At 41.8% G+C, this 16,985-nt stretch overlaps 1 protein-coding gene across 3 annotated transcripts in view; it reads left to right on the top strand.

Moving 5' to 3' along the window:
* Positions 1 to 4,886: 4,886 nt before the first annotated feature.
* MTMR10 (myotubularin related protein 10) overlaps positions 4,887 to 16,985 on the top strand; it is a 56,119-nt gene continuing 44,020 nt past the window's right edge. The window contains exons 1-2 of one of the 3 annotated variants that reach the window (XM_058736824.1): positions 5,291 to 5,497; positions 6,072 to 6,132. In XM_058736824.1, coding sequence (XP_058592807.1) covers positions 5,438 to 5,497; positions 6,072 to 6,132 — 121 coding nt within the window. In that variant the 5' untranslated portion in view covers positions 5,291 to 5,437. Of the gene's footprint in view, positions 5,498 to 6,071; positions 6,133 to 16,985 lie in introns of those variants that run through there. The other 2 variants (XM_058736822.1, XM_058736826.1) reach the window with 2 other exon arrangements.

The raw sequence follows: 16,985 nt of genomic DNA, 5'->3' as shown, positions 1-16,985 counted from the left end.
CATCACCCACCCTCCCCTCCCTCCCACCCCCCATTAACCCTCAGTTTGTTCTCAGTTTGTACTTACTAACTCTTGAGTGTATTTTAGTTTAGTCTTCATTTCCAAAGTAATTTTTTTATTTCTAATTCATTCTGAGTTTGTTCATTTCATTTTGATTGTTTCTAACTCCAATTTATATGGTTCGTTCATGTCTCATATCATTTTCTTAGCATCTTTTAAGGGGGGTGCTTAAAAGTTGATCTTTCCTGTGGGTATATCTTTCTGGTCTGCTTTTATTGTGTATAGAAGTGCTATTCTGTTCTTATTCTCTTTTTCACTACAGTAGTCTTCTATAGGATTTGACTTCCTTACTTTCCTATTGCTTGTTTTTACGTGAAATGGGTTTTCTTGAACTTTTTGAACAAAGCAGTTTCCAGGATAGCTTGTCTTGCTTCACAGAGAATCTTTTCTGTTTTCACAGTGTGGTCTTAAAATTTTTAAAGTCAGCTTACTTTTGGAGACTTTCTGGTCCTCCATTTTTTTCGGACCTTCTCTTCTCTTTGTCTCTATCTGGTTCACTTTTGTTTCCATGCCCAGCAGTTTGTCCTCAGTGTGGGTCCTTTCCTAAGGAAGTGCTGGTAGGTCAGTTTCAAGAGTTCCTACAGCTATATTGTTCCAATCTCTTCAGACCTTACCATGAGACCCCTGCACTCTCATGATGTTGGAGAGAACAAACACCCCTTCATTCTCAACTTGACTGGCTGGGCTTTCCAGTGAATACCTTTTAGCTATTTTGGAATTCTCCAGATGCCTCACTGATTCCCTTTGCTGATACCATAAAGATCTTGTGACTGCTATTGCTTTGTTCCCACTTACCTGCATACTGGAGATCATGAGAATATTGTTTCATTTAGATTGGTTGTAGATGTCATCCATGGGTTTTTGTTTTAGAGTTTCTTTGTCTTTTTTTATGTGGAGACCAAGCAATAATGCTGCTATCATTTCCCCCAGAATCTCCCCTCAAGAAACAGATTGTTTAAACCACTTAATAGTCATCTTAAAGGCCCACATACCCAGGCAATGGGAGAGTTTTGTAGACATTATGCATAACCATGTCTTCCCTTTTTCCACTGCTACCACCATCACCTTCTTTTATCTGAACTATTCTAATAGTTGCCAACTAGTCTCTCAGTTTCTACCATGCTGTACTCCCACAGCAATGGGAGTGATTATTTTTAAAATGTCAGCCAGAATTATGTCATTCTTAGCTTAAAATATTGCAAAAGGTTTTCTCAGCTTTCAGGCCCTATGAGATCTGGCCTGTTCTTTCTCTCTGACTTTCCTCTCCCAGTGGAGTAGAGCTGCATCAGCTGCACTGGCCTCAAACATACCAGGCACCCTCTCACCTCAGGACATTTGCGCTGCTCTCCCCTCTGTCCCCAAGCTCTTCCTCTTGATTTCTACCTGGCTTACTCCTTCACTTCTTTGGTCACTCTCTGCTCAAGTGTCATCTTGTCCATGACCACACCTCACCTACCATCACAAACTAGAATTCTCATCCTCTTCCCATGTTTTATGGCTCTTATTACCCCCAAACATACTATATATCCATTTTTGTATATATCTTTCTACTCATAATGCCATGAAAGTAGGAACTTTGTTTTCTTGGTGACCTGAATAGTTGTTTTGTTTTGTTTTAGCACAAAGGTAGCACTCATACAAATTTGGTAACTGAATAAATATATAAAATTCCTAGCACCTAATAGGTATTCAAGAAATGTTAGCTTTTTTTTTTTTTTCTCTTCATAGGGGAAAGGAAATGATCTGTAGGGAATACCACTATCCCCCATGATAGGACCCATCATGGAAACAGAGTCATAAAAATAGGACAAAAGAGTGGCATTAGAGTCAAAAGAAGGTTGTAGTCAAAGTATCAAGGAGGTCACGGCTGAATAGAAGCCTTAAGACTAGTGCTATGGACTGCACTGTATCCTCCCCAAATTCATATGTTGAAGCCCTGACCCCTAAATGTGACTACATTTGGAGATAGGGCCTGTAGGAAGTAATTAAGCTTAATGAGATCATAAAGGGTGGAATTCTGATCCAACAGGATTAGTGCCCTTAAAAGAAGAGACACCAGAGTGCACATCCTCTCTCTCTTTCTTTCTTTTCCCCACCTTGGGCATATGAAAACACAACCACTGTTGGCAAACAAGTCAAAGAACTCTTAGGAGAAACCTATCTTGTCTATGCCTTGATCTTGGACTTCCCACCGTCTAGAACCGTGAGAAATAAATTTCTGTTGTTTCAGCATACAGTCTGTAATATTTTATTATGGTGGCGCAAGCAGAACAATATAATTAGGTATCTGAAAATGTCATAAAATTTAGGGTTAGGTCAATAAAAAAATCTGGAAACCAAAAGTTTTTCTATTTTTCTATTGTAGAGTCACATATTAGAGTTGTAGTTTCCAAGAAAACCAATATGGCAAAACCCAAATCACAGAGTAAGTCACTGAACTTTAAAGAAAAACTCACATATTACTTGGAGAATATTCATTGGAAAAAAAAAAATCCACTCCCCCCCGCCCCGTTTTTCCTTCCAAGATTTTGTTTAAATTTAAGTTAGTTAACATATAGCATAGTATTGCTTTCAGGGGCAGAATTTAGTGATTCATCACTTACATATAACACCTGGTGCTTATCACAAGTGCTCTCCTTAATACCCATCAATTATTTAGCTCATTTCTCTACCCACCTCCCCTCCAGCAACCCTGTTTGTTCTCTATATTTAAGAGTCTCTTATGGTTTGCCTCCCTCTCTGCTTTTATCTTATTTTGTTTTCCCTTTCCTTCCCCTAAGTTCATCGTTTGTTTCTTAAATTCCACATGAGTGAAATCATATGATATTTGTCTTTCTCTTACTGATTTATTTCACTTAGCATAATACACTTTAGTTCCATCCACATCATGGCAAATAGCAAGATTTCATTCTTTTGATGGCTGAGTAATATTCCGTATTTTCATAATTTGGTTATTGTTGATAGTGCTGCTATAAAATTGAGGTGCATGTGCCCCCTTTGAATCAGTAATCTTGTATCTTTTGGATGAATGCCTAGTAGTACAATTGCTGGGTCACAGGGCAGTGATATTTTCAACTTTTTGAGGAACCTCCATACTGTTTTCCAGAATGGCTGTACCAGTTTGCTCTGGTTTTGAGATATAACTGACCTACGAGTTTAAAGCATATAGCATAATGTTTGACTTACATATATTGTGAAGTGATTACTGCATTAAGTTTAGGAGCATTTCATCATCTCATACAGACACAGTAAAGAGAAAGCAAAGAAAAAATTTTTTTCTTGTGATGAGAACTCATAGAATTTACTGTCTTAACAGCTTTCTTATATATCATACAGTTGTATTAACTATAGGCATCATGCTATACATTACATCCTTAGTACTTATTTATCTTGTAACTGGAAGTGTGCACTTTTTGACCACCTTTCTTCAATTCCCCTCTCCTATCCCTTGCCTCTGGTAACCCCAAATCTGATCTTTATTGCATGAGTTTGTTGTTGTTGTTTTTTTTTTTTTTAATCCATTTACGGTAGAAAAATCAGACTATTCATAAAAATTTTTTATTTTTTATTTTTAACGTTTATTTATTTTTGAGACAGAGGGAGACAGAGCATGAACGGGGGAGGGTCAGAGAGAGGGAGACACAGAATCTGAAACAGGCTCCAGGCTCTGAGCGGTCAGCACAGAGCAGGACGCGGGGCTTGAACTCACTGACCATGAGATCATGACCTGAGCCAAAGTCGGCCACTTAACTGACTGAGCCACCCAGGCACCCCTCATAAAAATTTTTAAATGTGTATGCACAGTGTTAACACCCAAAGAACTTAACATTTTAAAGTACAATTGTGGTTCCTGAGCAAATGAAATCATGTGTTACCCAAACTAACAAGAAAAATCAGTAGTGTTCTAAATCCAGGATAAATTATTTTCAGAGAAAAAGCAAACTTTTGAATCTCAAATTTTTTTAATGTTTCAATTAGCAACACTTGTCAGTATGATTATGATTCATATGGTCATACTGGAGCTTCCTTGTGACATTAGTTATAAAATGCTGGATTAGGGGTTTATTCAGAGCAAAAGAAGGATCAACTCTCAACTAACAGATTCACCAAAGTGGTACATCACTAGCCCCCCTCCACCAAAGGCTGCTTCAGTTCGGAAATATGTTTCGAGTTAGGAAATGCCCTGTGCTCCATATGCTTAAATTCATCTAATTGTTAACTGCAAAATTAACAGGCGGACTTTTTGTTCCTTTGCCTAATGAAGGCCCCACACTGCTAGTGCCTCACTCTTGCTGGGTTTTTGATCACTTATCTGCTCACTAGGTATCTTTACCTGTGAGGATGGGTGAGAAAAGAAAGGACGTTAACTTGTTTAATATCTTTTATCCACATTAAATTTTAATAAGGAGGGTCAAAGTTATAATAAACTAAGTTGAGGAGTCTGAGTTGCCTGCCAATGTCATGTCAGTCCCTAGGCCCACGCTGGTTTTAACATCCCATGGAAATCAGCAGTCAGCTCAGCTTGGTAGGATATCCCAGTCTCAAAGCTTTGCGCAAAGACAACAGACGGGATGATGGAAGACAATCTTCCCAAACTGTAGGACCTTTAAGGGAGCTTTATCCAGACTGCGCTAGACGTTTAATCCTGGTCGCTGCTGGCAGCACTGGTCCACTTTCCCAGTGCGGTTCCTTCACATGCTGGACGCACAGTGTGACTGGCTGAGTCCGGGGCACCAGAATCCCTTTCCCCATGCCTGGGCTCCTCCCGACGACTTAAAACCACAATGCTCGCGCGAGCTGGGTGTCTAATGAGCCGCCGTCAAGGGAGCTGTGCCAGGAAAAGAGAGAGCTCTGAGCCAAGGTCGCCGGCCCCTCCGGCTACAGCCATGACCCCCGCGGGCCGCCGTAGGTCCCTGTGGGCCCCAGTGAGCCCTGCGGGCCGCCGTAGGAGCGCCCTCCCCAGCTGTCCTCTCAAGATGGCTGCCGAGACTCGCTCCCCCCGGCGCGCTCCCTGAAGGTCCCGGCAGCAGGCGGGCGGCGCGAGTCTTGCGTTCCGGGACCAGCGCGGCCTAGAGGCCAGGAGCGGCCGGCCGCCGACCCCGCGCGCACCGTCTCTCGGGGCGGGGCGCCGGGCCCCTTCCGGGGATGGGCCCAGGCGCCCGAGTCGACCCAACTCTGCCCCGGCTCCTCCCCGCTCGGGCGGGCGCTCCGCCGTGTCCCCGCCCGTCAGTCCGCCCGGGCCGGCTGGCCGCAGACGGGGCCTGGGCGGCCGCACGGGGAGCTCTGAGCCCGCGGGCGTCGGGAGGCGTCGGCGCTACCGCTGGCCCGCGGCGGGTCCCGGGTTGCGACCCGGCGGGGGCGAAAAGGCGGCGGCACCATGTTCTCCCTCAAGCCGCCCAGACCCACCTTCAGGTCCTACCTCCTGCCGCCGCCCCAGGTAAACAACCCCCTCCTCGAGAGCGCTCCTCTCCTTGGCGCTTCCGGGGAGCCGCCGGGGCCGACCCCCTCGGGAAGCTCCCCGGGTCTCCCTATCCCCAGCCGTGCGATTGCCAGAGCCCCGGCGCAGGGAAACGCACCTTCTCCGGAGCCCCCATGGATCGGTGGAAACTTGTAAAACTTCGCCACAGCCTTTCTCTGCCCGGAGACCTGTGATCCGTAGTTTTGCCGTGTGTGGGGAGTGTTTGGAATCGGACTTATTTAGTTTTTCGCCTGGCGATTGTCCGCGCGCCGCCAGCCTGAGTGCATCGTTTGTGGGCACCTGGTGAAGAGGTTACCTGTCATAAATGTGAACACCTGGAAACGGCATCGGCCGTTTTCATATTTTTGTCAGGCTCCCCAATCGATAATGAACAGATCTTGAAAATATCTGGTAGAACATGTGAAAGATTTTAAGGGGGCGGGAGCAATATGTGTCTGTTGCATGTGTCATCACTTAGAAAACAAAATTTGCTTTGGTATCTCACGGGGGAGGAAAAGTTTTGATCTTGATTTATTTTGCTAATGTATTTCAGACTGACGATAAGATTAATTCGGAACCGAAGATTAAAAAACTGGAACCAGTCCTTTTGCCAGGTAAACATCAGAGTTTCAGCGGACACTTTAGTAATGTGTTTTGGTCCAGGATTATTCTACCAACTAGTACCATGTGGTTAACTTGTTTCTTCTATTTCATTTTAAACTTTATCCGGTTAAAAATCTAACGACTGAGGGCAGAAAAACTTGATGTTTGTCTTTGAAAATATAAGCACCCTAGGAAACTGTCAAGAATATCACTGTCTTTCTTTCTTTCTTTCTTTGTCTCCTGAAATGGTCATTTTTTAAGCAATCATTAATTGCTTAGGTAGGGAAAGTACTCTTTGCCCTTCTTGCCTGCAACTTCATGCATTAATGATTAATAGATCATCATTTTAATGGTATGAAAAGCAACTTTTATTATGTCTGGGTCTCTATACCAATAACAAAGCTTAGTGAACTTTGAATTACTTACTTGGCAATTGTTTTTTTTGAAGGTGTCAGCTGTGTTTGCAAATTTACTTGTTTCAGTTTAGAATGGGGTTTCCCAACAGAGGCACTGTTGACATTTTGGGCCTGAGTATTCTTTGTTATAGGGGCTGCCCTGTGCATTGTAGGATGTGTATAACAGCATCCCTGGCCTTTGCCCACCAGATGCCAGCAGCACCCCCGCTCCTCCACCTCCTAGTTACAACAACCAAAACGTCTCCAGACGTTGCCAAAACTTATTTTTTTTGTTTTTTGCCTCTGGGAGCAAAATTTCCTCCCAGTGAAGAAGCACTGGTTTAAAGCAAAATTTACCTTAGAAGACCCTAAGAGGTAGAGGTAGGAATTGTGGTAGATAGCTTAGTTTTAAAACATATAAAATATTTAATTGGTATTTTGAATTGTATAACAAGGTATAATAATTAGGAAAGTCAGTTGTTTAATGTGACTATAGAGGGAAGTAGATACTTAGGGAAGCCTGTTTTAAGCCTGAAATCTAATCACATACCAATTTGTGTGGCGACCGTCAGCATTTAAGAATCTTACTCGTTACTTAATGCTAAATCTAATAAAATGATTGGAACTTTATGGGTAGTAGTTGAGCAAATATGGAAACTTTAAATTTTGTGCTTTAAAATTTTAAGTGTTAGGTAGGAACAAACACATTAAAAACGTCAACCTCTTAAAAATTATAGATGCAAACTCTTAAAAACTGTTTTTAGCTTTATTATGGGAGTTAGTTATAAATATTTTGCCTTTATTTTGTTAATGCTTTTTATCCTACCAGGGCGTACTAAATAATCCTTTGTACTTTTCCTTAGTATTAACAATAGAATTAATAAGTAACCTTTGCTCCGTGTGCGTGCTCTGTTTTGGCCTTAGTCACTCCAGGCATTTCAAAGTCAGCTGTGGGAAACAGTACTCATCTTGAATGAGTGCCTGTGAGCTATTGAACTTTGGCTTCCTTTTCTTTGTCTGAATAAGCCCTGTTCTTCGGCCTTGATGTCCCTCTTCCGACATTATGATTTGACTCTAATAAACAACAGGTCTTACATACAGATGATAGTGCTGGATTTTTTTAAGATTGAGTTTTATATTTAAAATAATGCTTATGAAAGTGTTACTAAGTATCAATGAGCTTGAAGGACTTCACACTGAAGGATTATGGTTCTGTAGAATTAGCTAAAACCTTACCTCTCTACTAAAAAGTCACAGTTTTCTGGGGAAGACATAAACTTATTTCCTGACTGTAAGTGGTTTACTTGTCCCAGAAAGGGCAGTTAAATCTGGATAGTCTGATTTGTGTTAACATTTTCTTGCATTGGCTCTGGGTACACATATGTGATGGCTCTGGTACCCTGGGTTCTGTTTGCAGCTAACTTATTTCTTACAAAACATTTAGCCAATCCTAGATTAGTGCGTCTTTTGCCTGCCTTCCTCACCCCTTCTGTTCTTACTTTCTCCTCTTGGCCTTCCCACACACTTACAGTTTCTATCTGACCACGCTGTTGTGGTCTCTCTTTCTTGCTTTTCCTCTTGAGTGACATGTCTGACCACCACTAGAACCTCTGTTGCTCCTTCTTTGGCCTGCATCCTACTACTCCACCTGTGAAATCTGGGAAGGCAGTTGGAAAGTAACTGAGGCATTGGTGATCTAAAGACATGGGCTAGGTTAAGGCTTTTACTGTAAGGGCTTACTTAATAATATAGTTCTTGCCTTCATTACAGTCAGCAACCAAGAGAAAACTTGGCCATGTCACCTGTGGCTTTACATAGGCATGCAGAACAAGAAGGAATTGTTCAGATACAGTATTGCATGTTATGCTTGGGCATAGTGCCTTGGGTTCAAGGATATCCTACTTTAGATGCCTGAAGTTTGAACTTTTATAAGCAGATGAAAATTAGACACAAAATCAGCTGTTTGTGTGCAGTTACTGTGTGCTCTGTTGGAACTTAAGGCTAAATTTAAAACGATCTTCATCTTTTGTTAAATGAAGAAAAGAGAAGACACTGGTCACTTAATTTAGATTGTGCTTTATGCTTTATGTTAGTAGTTTTCAGTTTGCCTGGTTCATGAACTTCCTTGAGATGGAGGTTGTACTTAATTCAACTTTGTGGCTGTGTTGTCTATTGTAGCGCATTGAGATGTTGATTGAGTGAATGACTAAATGAAAGAACCCCTCAGGGGCACCTGGGTGGCTCAGTTGGTTCAGCCTGTGACTCTTGAATTCAGCTAGGGTTATGATCTCACGGTTCCTGAGATCAAGCCCTGCATCGGGCTCTGTGCTGACAATGAGGAGCCTGGTTGGGATTCTGTCTCTCTCCCTCTCTCTCTGCCCCTCTGCTGCTCACATGCCGCTCTCTCTCAAAATGAGTAAACTTTAGAAAAGAAAAAAAGAACCCCTTAGAACACCAGCTTGAATGGTTACCATAGACATGCACACATGCAGAGAGACCAACTCTCAGATTCAGCAGTCAGAGGAAGACTTATTTTGTCATGTGTCTCTGCTGTCTCCCAGAGCCACGCTTCTTAAGAGAATTATTATCTAAGTCTGGAATTGAAATACAGTCCCTTATCAAAGCAGCTGGCTTTGTCTAGGCTTTCTCTTCATCTTCCCAGCATTATGGGAATCTTGGTCTTTTAACGATTGTATATGTATAAAATCACCGCAATCCTTTTGAAAATGGGGAGAGTTTGAATTTTTAAATGAATGTGTGTGTATCTGTGTTCCTGCATATATTTGTTAAGACCAAGTACTGTCAGACTATGCTCATATCTTTGGATAGCTGCTGGACTGGTGAGGCAGTTCACTGAGCATCTGAGTGTAGCTCAGTGCTAGATGGGGAAAGTGCTGGGAGTAGTGCGCCTGGATCACAGCAAGACCTGTGGACAAGGTGGAAGATTGTGACCTATATCACTGTCTTCCAAGGTCTGGCTGGCATCAGACCTGGATGAAGTTTTTACCAGCTCTTGGTCAAATTAAGAAAATGCAGCTTTTTTCCATAGAACTAAATTGATTTTTTTAAGTTTATTTTTGAGAGAGAGAGAACACAAGTTGGAGAGGGGCAGAGAGAGAGGAGACAGAGAATCCCAAGCAGGCTCTGCACTGCCACTGCAGAACCCAAAGCTGGACTCAAACTCACCAACCGTGAGATCATGACCTGAGCCAGTCAAGAGTTAGTCACTTAACCTACTGAGCCACCCAAGCGCCGCTGAGCTAAATTGATTTAAAGGATTGTCCTATGTTCTGGGATTTTGTCCTTCCAGCTTCTGGTGTAGATATATTCTGTTAAAGGATGGTGACAATAGCTGTGTTTTTAAAGGAGTTTTTAAATTAACAAAATAAAGAAGGTTAGGAATTCTGTGTTGGTTGCCTGAATTGTTTTTGTAGTATACCTAATTTGTGGAATCTGAATTTGATGATGTTTTCATAATATCATAGGTGCAAATTAATGAGTACTTACACAGAGATCATCATTAATCTTGTCTGCCTGGGAGTCTTTTCACTGTCTTCTGAAAACTTCACCCTCTCTCTTTTTTTTTTTAATTTTTTTTTTCAACGTTTTTTATTTATTTTTGGGACAGAGAGAGACAGAGCATGAACGGGGGAGGGGCAGAGAGAGAGGGAGACACAGAATCGGAAACAGGCTCCAGGCTCCGAGCCATCAGCCCAGAGCCTGACGCGGGGCTCGAACTCACGGACCGCGAGATCGTGACCTGGCTGAAGTCGGACGCTTAACCGACTGCGCCACCCAGGCGCCCCCACCCTCTCTCTTTTGACACATTGGTCTTCCAAATCCCCACACAGCCTTGGGTTCTAGTGTCCCCAGCAAGGATAACAACCCATCCCAGACTGCAAGAATGGGCACAGTTCTGCCTCTGGGTATTTTCAGATTGGTACTAAGCAAAGAGATACTTTTTGGTAATTCTTCCAGTGATCTTAGTTCAGAAAACCTGCCCCGAAGAGTGAAATCACATGTTGGAGAGAGGCAGAGTCACACCACTGGGGGAGACTTCCAAAGGTGTTAAAGCTCCTCGGCTTCGTTTCTGACCCTTCAGCTAAGATCCTTAACTAATATATAGTTTCCAGGTTATTCCTCGTAAAGGCTGTTATCCAGGAAGCACCAGTTTATTATCTTCATGTGACAGATGAGAAAACTATAGTTGCACATGTTGTTACATATAAGTAACTTGCCCAGTATTGCACAGCTAGCAAGGGCAGAGCCAGAATTCTGAGCCCAACTCCCAGCCTGAGCCTTTAACCACTATGCAGCAGGGCCTGCCTGACCTCCCTGGTGACATTAGGGTAGATTTATGCTTTGGAACTGGAGGGAGGGCGGATTGGATGTCCACCTAGAAGTTATCTAGTAAGGTGAAAAGAGCTCTGTCCTTGGCTGTGCCCTTTCCACAACAGTGACAGATTTTGACCTAACTTGAGCAACTTTGCGACTCAGCTGCCAGAAAATGGACCGTCTTGGGAGGCAGTGGACTTCCTGTCGCTGGCTATGCCAAAGCAGAGGCTGGTGGAATGCCAGCGGCTTTGTCATGAAGTTGTGAGATTTGTAATAAGTAGGCTTAATGGCCTTTTGTCTCTTCTAACTCTGCAACAGGATCTTTTTAAGGATCTGTGATGTGGGAGGGAGGATTTGAGGCTTGGAACACTATGGCTAAGAGTAAGGAGTTAATTGTTCAGCAGGTATTGGATGCATGTTCCACACTGTTTGGCAGAGGAGTAAAAAGCTAAAAAAAGTTGGGGTCCTGCCGTGAGACAGTTTCTGTTTATTGGGGGAAATGCTTCAGGAGAGCAGAGGTTAAGAGAGCTCAGAGGAGGGTCACCTAAGCGAGATTTTTGGGGAAAGGGTGTCAGGAAATGACTTCTGCTCTGCATCTTGAGTGCCTGCTAAGCCTCAGCCACTGTGCTAAGGCTGTGTCTGCTCAGCTCTTTCCCCTTCCCATCTATAATGCCAGCAGGGCTTTTCAGCATTGAGATTAACTGTTAGATCGATAATGAATGCACTCATTGTCTGAGTCTTTTGTAATCAGATCAGAAAAGCATACAACCATGGGCCATCTGGAAAATGAAAATAGCCATTGTTGAGTAGATGTCTTGTTTATATATTTTTTTTACGCATTCACTGTTTAGACCTGTTTTATCTACTGTTTTTGTTTTCTGCCTCACTGTAGTTCTTATGTCTTCACTTGCATTGTAAATCCCTTAATGGTCCCCTTTCTCTTTCAAGTGTTTTATGTTTTGTGTTGTTTTTTATTTTTATTTTTTAGTTTGTTTATTTTGAGAGAGAGAGAGAGAGCATGTGTATGAGCTAGCACAAGCTGGGGAGGGGTAGAGAGAGAGAGAGAGAGAGAGAGAGAGAGAGAGAGCATCCCAAGCAGGCTCCACACTGCCAGCGCAGAGCCCGACTTAGAGCTCAGTCCCACAAACAGATCATGACCTGAGCCGATATCAAGAGTCAGATGCTTATCCAGCTGAGCCACCCAGGTGCCCCTTTGTGTTGTTTTTTAATACCCTTTTGTAGATAAGCTTTAGAGATGATTGTAGGCTGATTTTCTGTAGTATTTTAATTCATATGTACGTTACTTTTGAAAGTCCCGAAGGACTTATAACTCCATTTGGTGCAGTGTACCGTGTAACCATTGTGTTTGTCCCTCACCTATAGAACCTTCAGGGCTGTTGTCCTTAGGCTGCTGCTGCGGTACCATAAGCCAGCATTTTGTTACTCGCTTCCTCCGTTCTGACCACCAGTCTCTTTGTACCTTAGCTCCTGCTCAGAAACTCTTTGTGAACCTGCACAGGTAAAATCCTGCTTACCCAGGATAAAAATCCAAATTCTGTAACCTCTATAATTTGCTAACACTCCACCTTGCTGACCTCTGCACCGTTTCCCAGTGTTGATACTTGGCTTCAGTCAGGCTGCTTCCTTTCTCTCTTCCAAATGCCTGTTTGCTTGTGTAGGCCTTTGTTACTATTTTATCACATGTTCTCTCTATCTCAGTCCTCTTCTGCCTGCAAGATTTCCTTCTGGTTTCTTCCCAGTCTGCACTTCTAACCGTCCTTCAGCCCACATTGTGGGTGGCACCTGCTGGAGGTGCTGCTTGATTACATGCTTTTTTGTATTGTGTGACCTGCAAAATTGGACTCTTTAGTATCCATGAGGGCATCAGAGTTGCACATGTTGTTACATATAAGTAACAATGTGTTTGTCTTCTGTATAGTTTCAACCTCCATTAGTAATTTTTAGGCCACTTAAATTCCTGAATTTATCTATAGCTAAGGTTAACAACTGGTCCCACTTTGCTCATGACTATCCTGTATTAGTGCTGAAAGTGCTGTATGCCGAGCCTCCCCTCAGTTCCAGACAGCCAGTCACCATATGTAAAGCCATATATTGAATTCTGCTTTGGGCCTAAATACATTCTATAGGTTAATTAGCCACTCTACACAGTAAAGTTTTGTCTTAAACTATTTTCCAAGATTAAAATGTATGAGAAAATTAAATTTTATTCATCAAAAATGGATTGATTTTCTAAATGTGTAGGGTATCATGAAAGATAATATGAAATTCTTTGGTTCTCCAGAAGTTAAAAACTTAGCTATACCATTTTTGGAGATTTATTAATTTTACTTCCTTTCTTATTTATTTTTACACATGGAAGGGTCTTAAGAAAGCAAATTTTGATTCCTTCCCAGGTGGTAGTAGAAACTCTTGACCTATCATCTTCTGATTTAGATAGCTTTTTCTGTGGTGCCTTCTGCTTACCCCACAGTGAAGCCAATTTCCTACTTTGTCTTCTATGAGGCCTCCCTGTGGCTTCCCTTCAGCGGTGTGCTGGAAAGTGCTTGGTGGTGAAAACCCTCCCACCAGGTCTGATTACAGGCTGTCAACTTGGGAGCACAGAGCTAGGGGTGGAGGGTGTGGGGGGAGGAGGAACTCGATGGTTCTCATGAGCCAGTGCAAGCCTTCCAGCACAGCACTGCTCTGCCACCTGAGAAGCGCAGGAGCGCGGTCTCTGGGAAAACTTCATGGTCTCCTGGAGTTTTGAAGCTTTTGTTAGGTGTTTTTTTTCCTCAGGGGTCACTAATTCAAGACACACCAAGGACAGTCCAGGACTCTTCTATTTATGTATCTGTGCTCTCTAGGAAAAGGCCATTTTGTATCTTTTTCTTTCTTGTTTGTAAGCTAGTGTTGTGGCCCACAGGACTGCAGTACATAGTAGCTTTAACAACTCCTACCCAGTGTTACTTCTTTCTTACTAAGTATAAGCAGAAAATTATTGTGAGAGCAGACAGCCGTGTTACATGACCCAACCATTTTAAAGACTGATTCCATGTGAGTGAACATAATTTAGTGTCATCAAGTAAAACTCAAGCCAGGTTAACTTGACACTTAATTATATGTTTATAATAATAAGACCCAAATAGAGCATCTCCCCAGAAGTGCCCTCCTTTTCTTCCCCTGCCCCATCCCGCCCTACTGCTCTTTCTCTCCCAAGGGCTTATTCCCGTTTTCTGCTCTCAGAGCTGTGTGACACTTAAGTTTCCTTAAAAGACCATAGCATAGAGTCCCCCTGTTCCACTTTTGTTGTTGTTACTTTTCTATTTCTTGTCCAGTTTTTTCTCAGTTTTACTTTTAAATAAGCTGGAATTTATAAAAGAGTTGTATAAGAGTGCAGATAGTTAACATATACTGTTCACCTAACTTTCCCTAATGTTAACATCTTACATAACCTTGTTAAATTGAGCTAAATTAAAAAATTAGTATTGTTATTAACTAAATTGCAAGTTTTATTCACATTTCCATAGTCTTTCCACTGATGTCTGTTACTTGTTCCAAGATGACGTCTGGGATACTGTATTGCATTTAGTCATTATGTCTCCTTAGTGTCTTTAGTCTGACAGTTTCTCCATTTTTACTGATAATTTGGTGAATTCTTTTGTGTTGGTGTATCGTTTTGAAATGTCTTCCCTCACCCCCTATTCTCCTTCCGTACTTTCTGGCATTCTGGAACTACCAAAGACTCCCAACTCCTCTTTTTGTTTTCTCTGCCCTGGCCCTGGAATTAGCTGTTTTTGCAAGGAGCTCTAGTTCCTTCTGTTGGAGAATGGTCTTAAATACCAAGATCTGTGTGCTGAATGTGCTTTTAGGCCTGGAGGGGACAGAGTAGAAAATATGCAAATGTACTAGTAACCTAAGTATATACCCATCTCTTTATGTCTGCATCCATCTGTGTATATGTGAAAGTTCTCACTTAAGTAACCACGTCTAGCACAGGGGAAGGCAGACTTTCTGTAAAGTATCAGACAATAAATGTTTCAACTTTGGAGGCCATAAATTCTCTTTTGCAAGCACCCAGCACTGCCTTTGTCCAATGAAAGGAGTCATAGATAATACACAAACAAATAAGCATGGATATGTTTCAGTAAAGTGTTACTTACAAAAACCAGATCTGGACACATTAAATGTATTCTCTTTTTATCTTTGTCTCATTCTCAACTGCACTCATGGACTTGACATTTTACATTTGTGCCATCAGTAAGAGAATCATGTTGCTAGAGAAGAAGGGCTGTTCTAGAACGTGTGCATCATAAATACAATTGACTGATGGTACTAATGAAGTTGCCATGTCCTGTCCAACAAGACCTCCCATCTCTTTCTGTCCAATATTATATTCTCTTCCCTTCTCAGAAACCTAAAATCTTGTGGCTTAGCTATTTTTTAAGTAAACTTTTGAATATAACATTCATAAGAAATATATATGAATCTTTAGCGTTACAAATGAATGAATTTTTGTAGCACTGTTTGAAGTCTTTGGGCAAGTGAGTTGGCTAGTTAAGAAGAGTGTCACAGGAGTGCCTGGGTGGCTCAGTTGGTTGAGTGTCTGACTTCGGCTCAAGTCATGACCTTGCAGTTCGTGAGTTCAAGCCCCGTGTCAGGCTCTGTGCTGACAGCTCAGAGCCTGGAGCCTGCTTCTGATTCTGTGTCTCCCTCTCTCACTACCCCTCTCCCACTCTCTCTGTCTCTTTCAAAAATAAATAAACATTAAAAAAAAAAAAAAAAAAAAGAGTGGCGCAGCATGAAGTGATTGATGTAGGTTATACTTTGTGAGCCAGTAGTCTTACTTTGAAGAAGTCCGTGTTATAGGAGTAACATCTAACTCTGAGAACTGAGAACTGTGAATAATTAATGCAGGGTTGTTTTTTGTTTTGTTTTGTTTTGTTTTGTTTTTCAAGTTAAGGGTTCTCTGTAATTGGTAACGAAGATTTCTTGGTGGGAAGAAAGGTTGAGTATTCACTAGTTCACATTCTGTTATTGGAAAGCATTGGGTTCAAGGAGCTATGGAAGATTTAAATTTTATGTATTTGAACTATTTAATGAGTTTCAGTGTATATTTTTGTCTTTTCAAATTTTTTTCTCATGAGAATCCAGTTAAGAGTAGTACTTTGAATCTTTAGTTCTGTTTTTATGCTTCCTGTATTTAGATACAGTACATTTCATTTTATGTAAGCATAGAGAAATAAATACTGAAAATTTTCTTCTTACTAGTTTAAAAAAAATTTTTTTTTAGAGAGAGCACAAGTGAGCAGCGAGAGGGACCCACATGCACAGAGAGAGAGAGAGAGAGAGAGAGAGAGAATGAGAATATCTTAAGCAGGCTCCATGCTCAATGCAGAGCCCAACACAGGGCTGGATCTCATGACTGAGATCATGCCTTGTCCTAGGCATTTGTCTAGGAACTGAAATTTCAGCATTGAAGAAAAATCAGCCCATCTTCTACCCTCATGAAGTATATGATCCTGAGGGTGGGACAGGCAGTGATTTTAATATATATATGTACACACACATATATATAAACAGTGGCTGTGTAAATGCTAGGAATTACAAGTGTATGATGCTAGGATTGAAGGATTTAATCTAGTCAGGGAGATTAAAACAAGGCATGGGGGGGGCATTCCTGAGAAAGTGATTAGGCTAAAGGAGAAGAAAAGAATATTCCAGGAAATGGGAACAAGACGTGCAAAGACTCCATGTGATGGAAGAAGTAGGATCCCTAGAAGGATTAAAAGGGCACTGTCGCATGATAGTGAGGAGTAGAGGGCGAGAGGCACAGGGCCTCACAGGCTATGTGAAGGAGGCTTGGTTTCAGGATGGACAGCTACTCAAATGGTATAAGCTGAGAACTTGACATGAGTAAATTTCAATTAAAGCCTCAAGTGAATGTTAGGTTGCTGTTCTTATAATAGGCTTATGCATTTTTAAGTATAAAAGTTATTGCAATTCAAATTTACTATAACATTAGTTTTGTTAAGAGAAAGATCGTTTTGAGACTATAGTTGCATTCTTGAATTGGTAAGTATTTGGGGCCTGTCCGCAAACAGGTTCTACCACCACTGTTAAGGTTTTCATAATGA

This window comes from Neofelis nebulosa, chromosome 7 (genome assembly GCF_028018385.1).
Source record: "Neofelis nebulosa isolate mNeoNeb1 chromosome 7, mNeoNeb1.pri, whole genome shotgun sequence".
Taxonomy (NCBI): Eukaryota; Metazoa; Chordata; class Mammalia; order Carnivora; family Felidae; genus Neofelis; species Neofelis nebulosa.
This window is presented reverse-complemented; position numbering and strand designations above follow the sequence as displayed.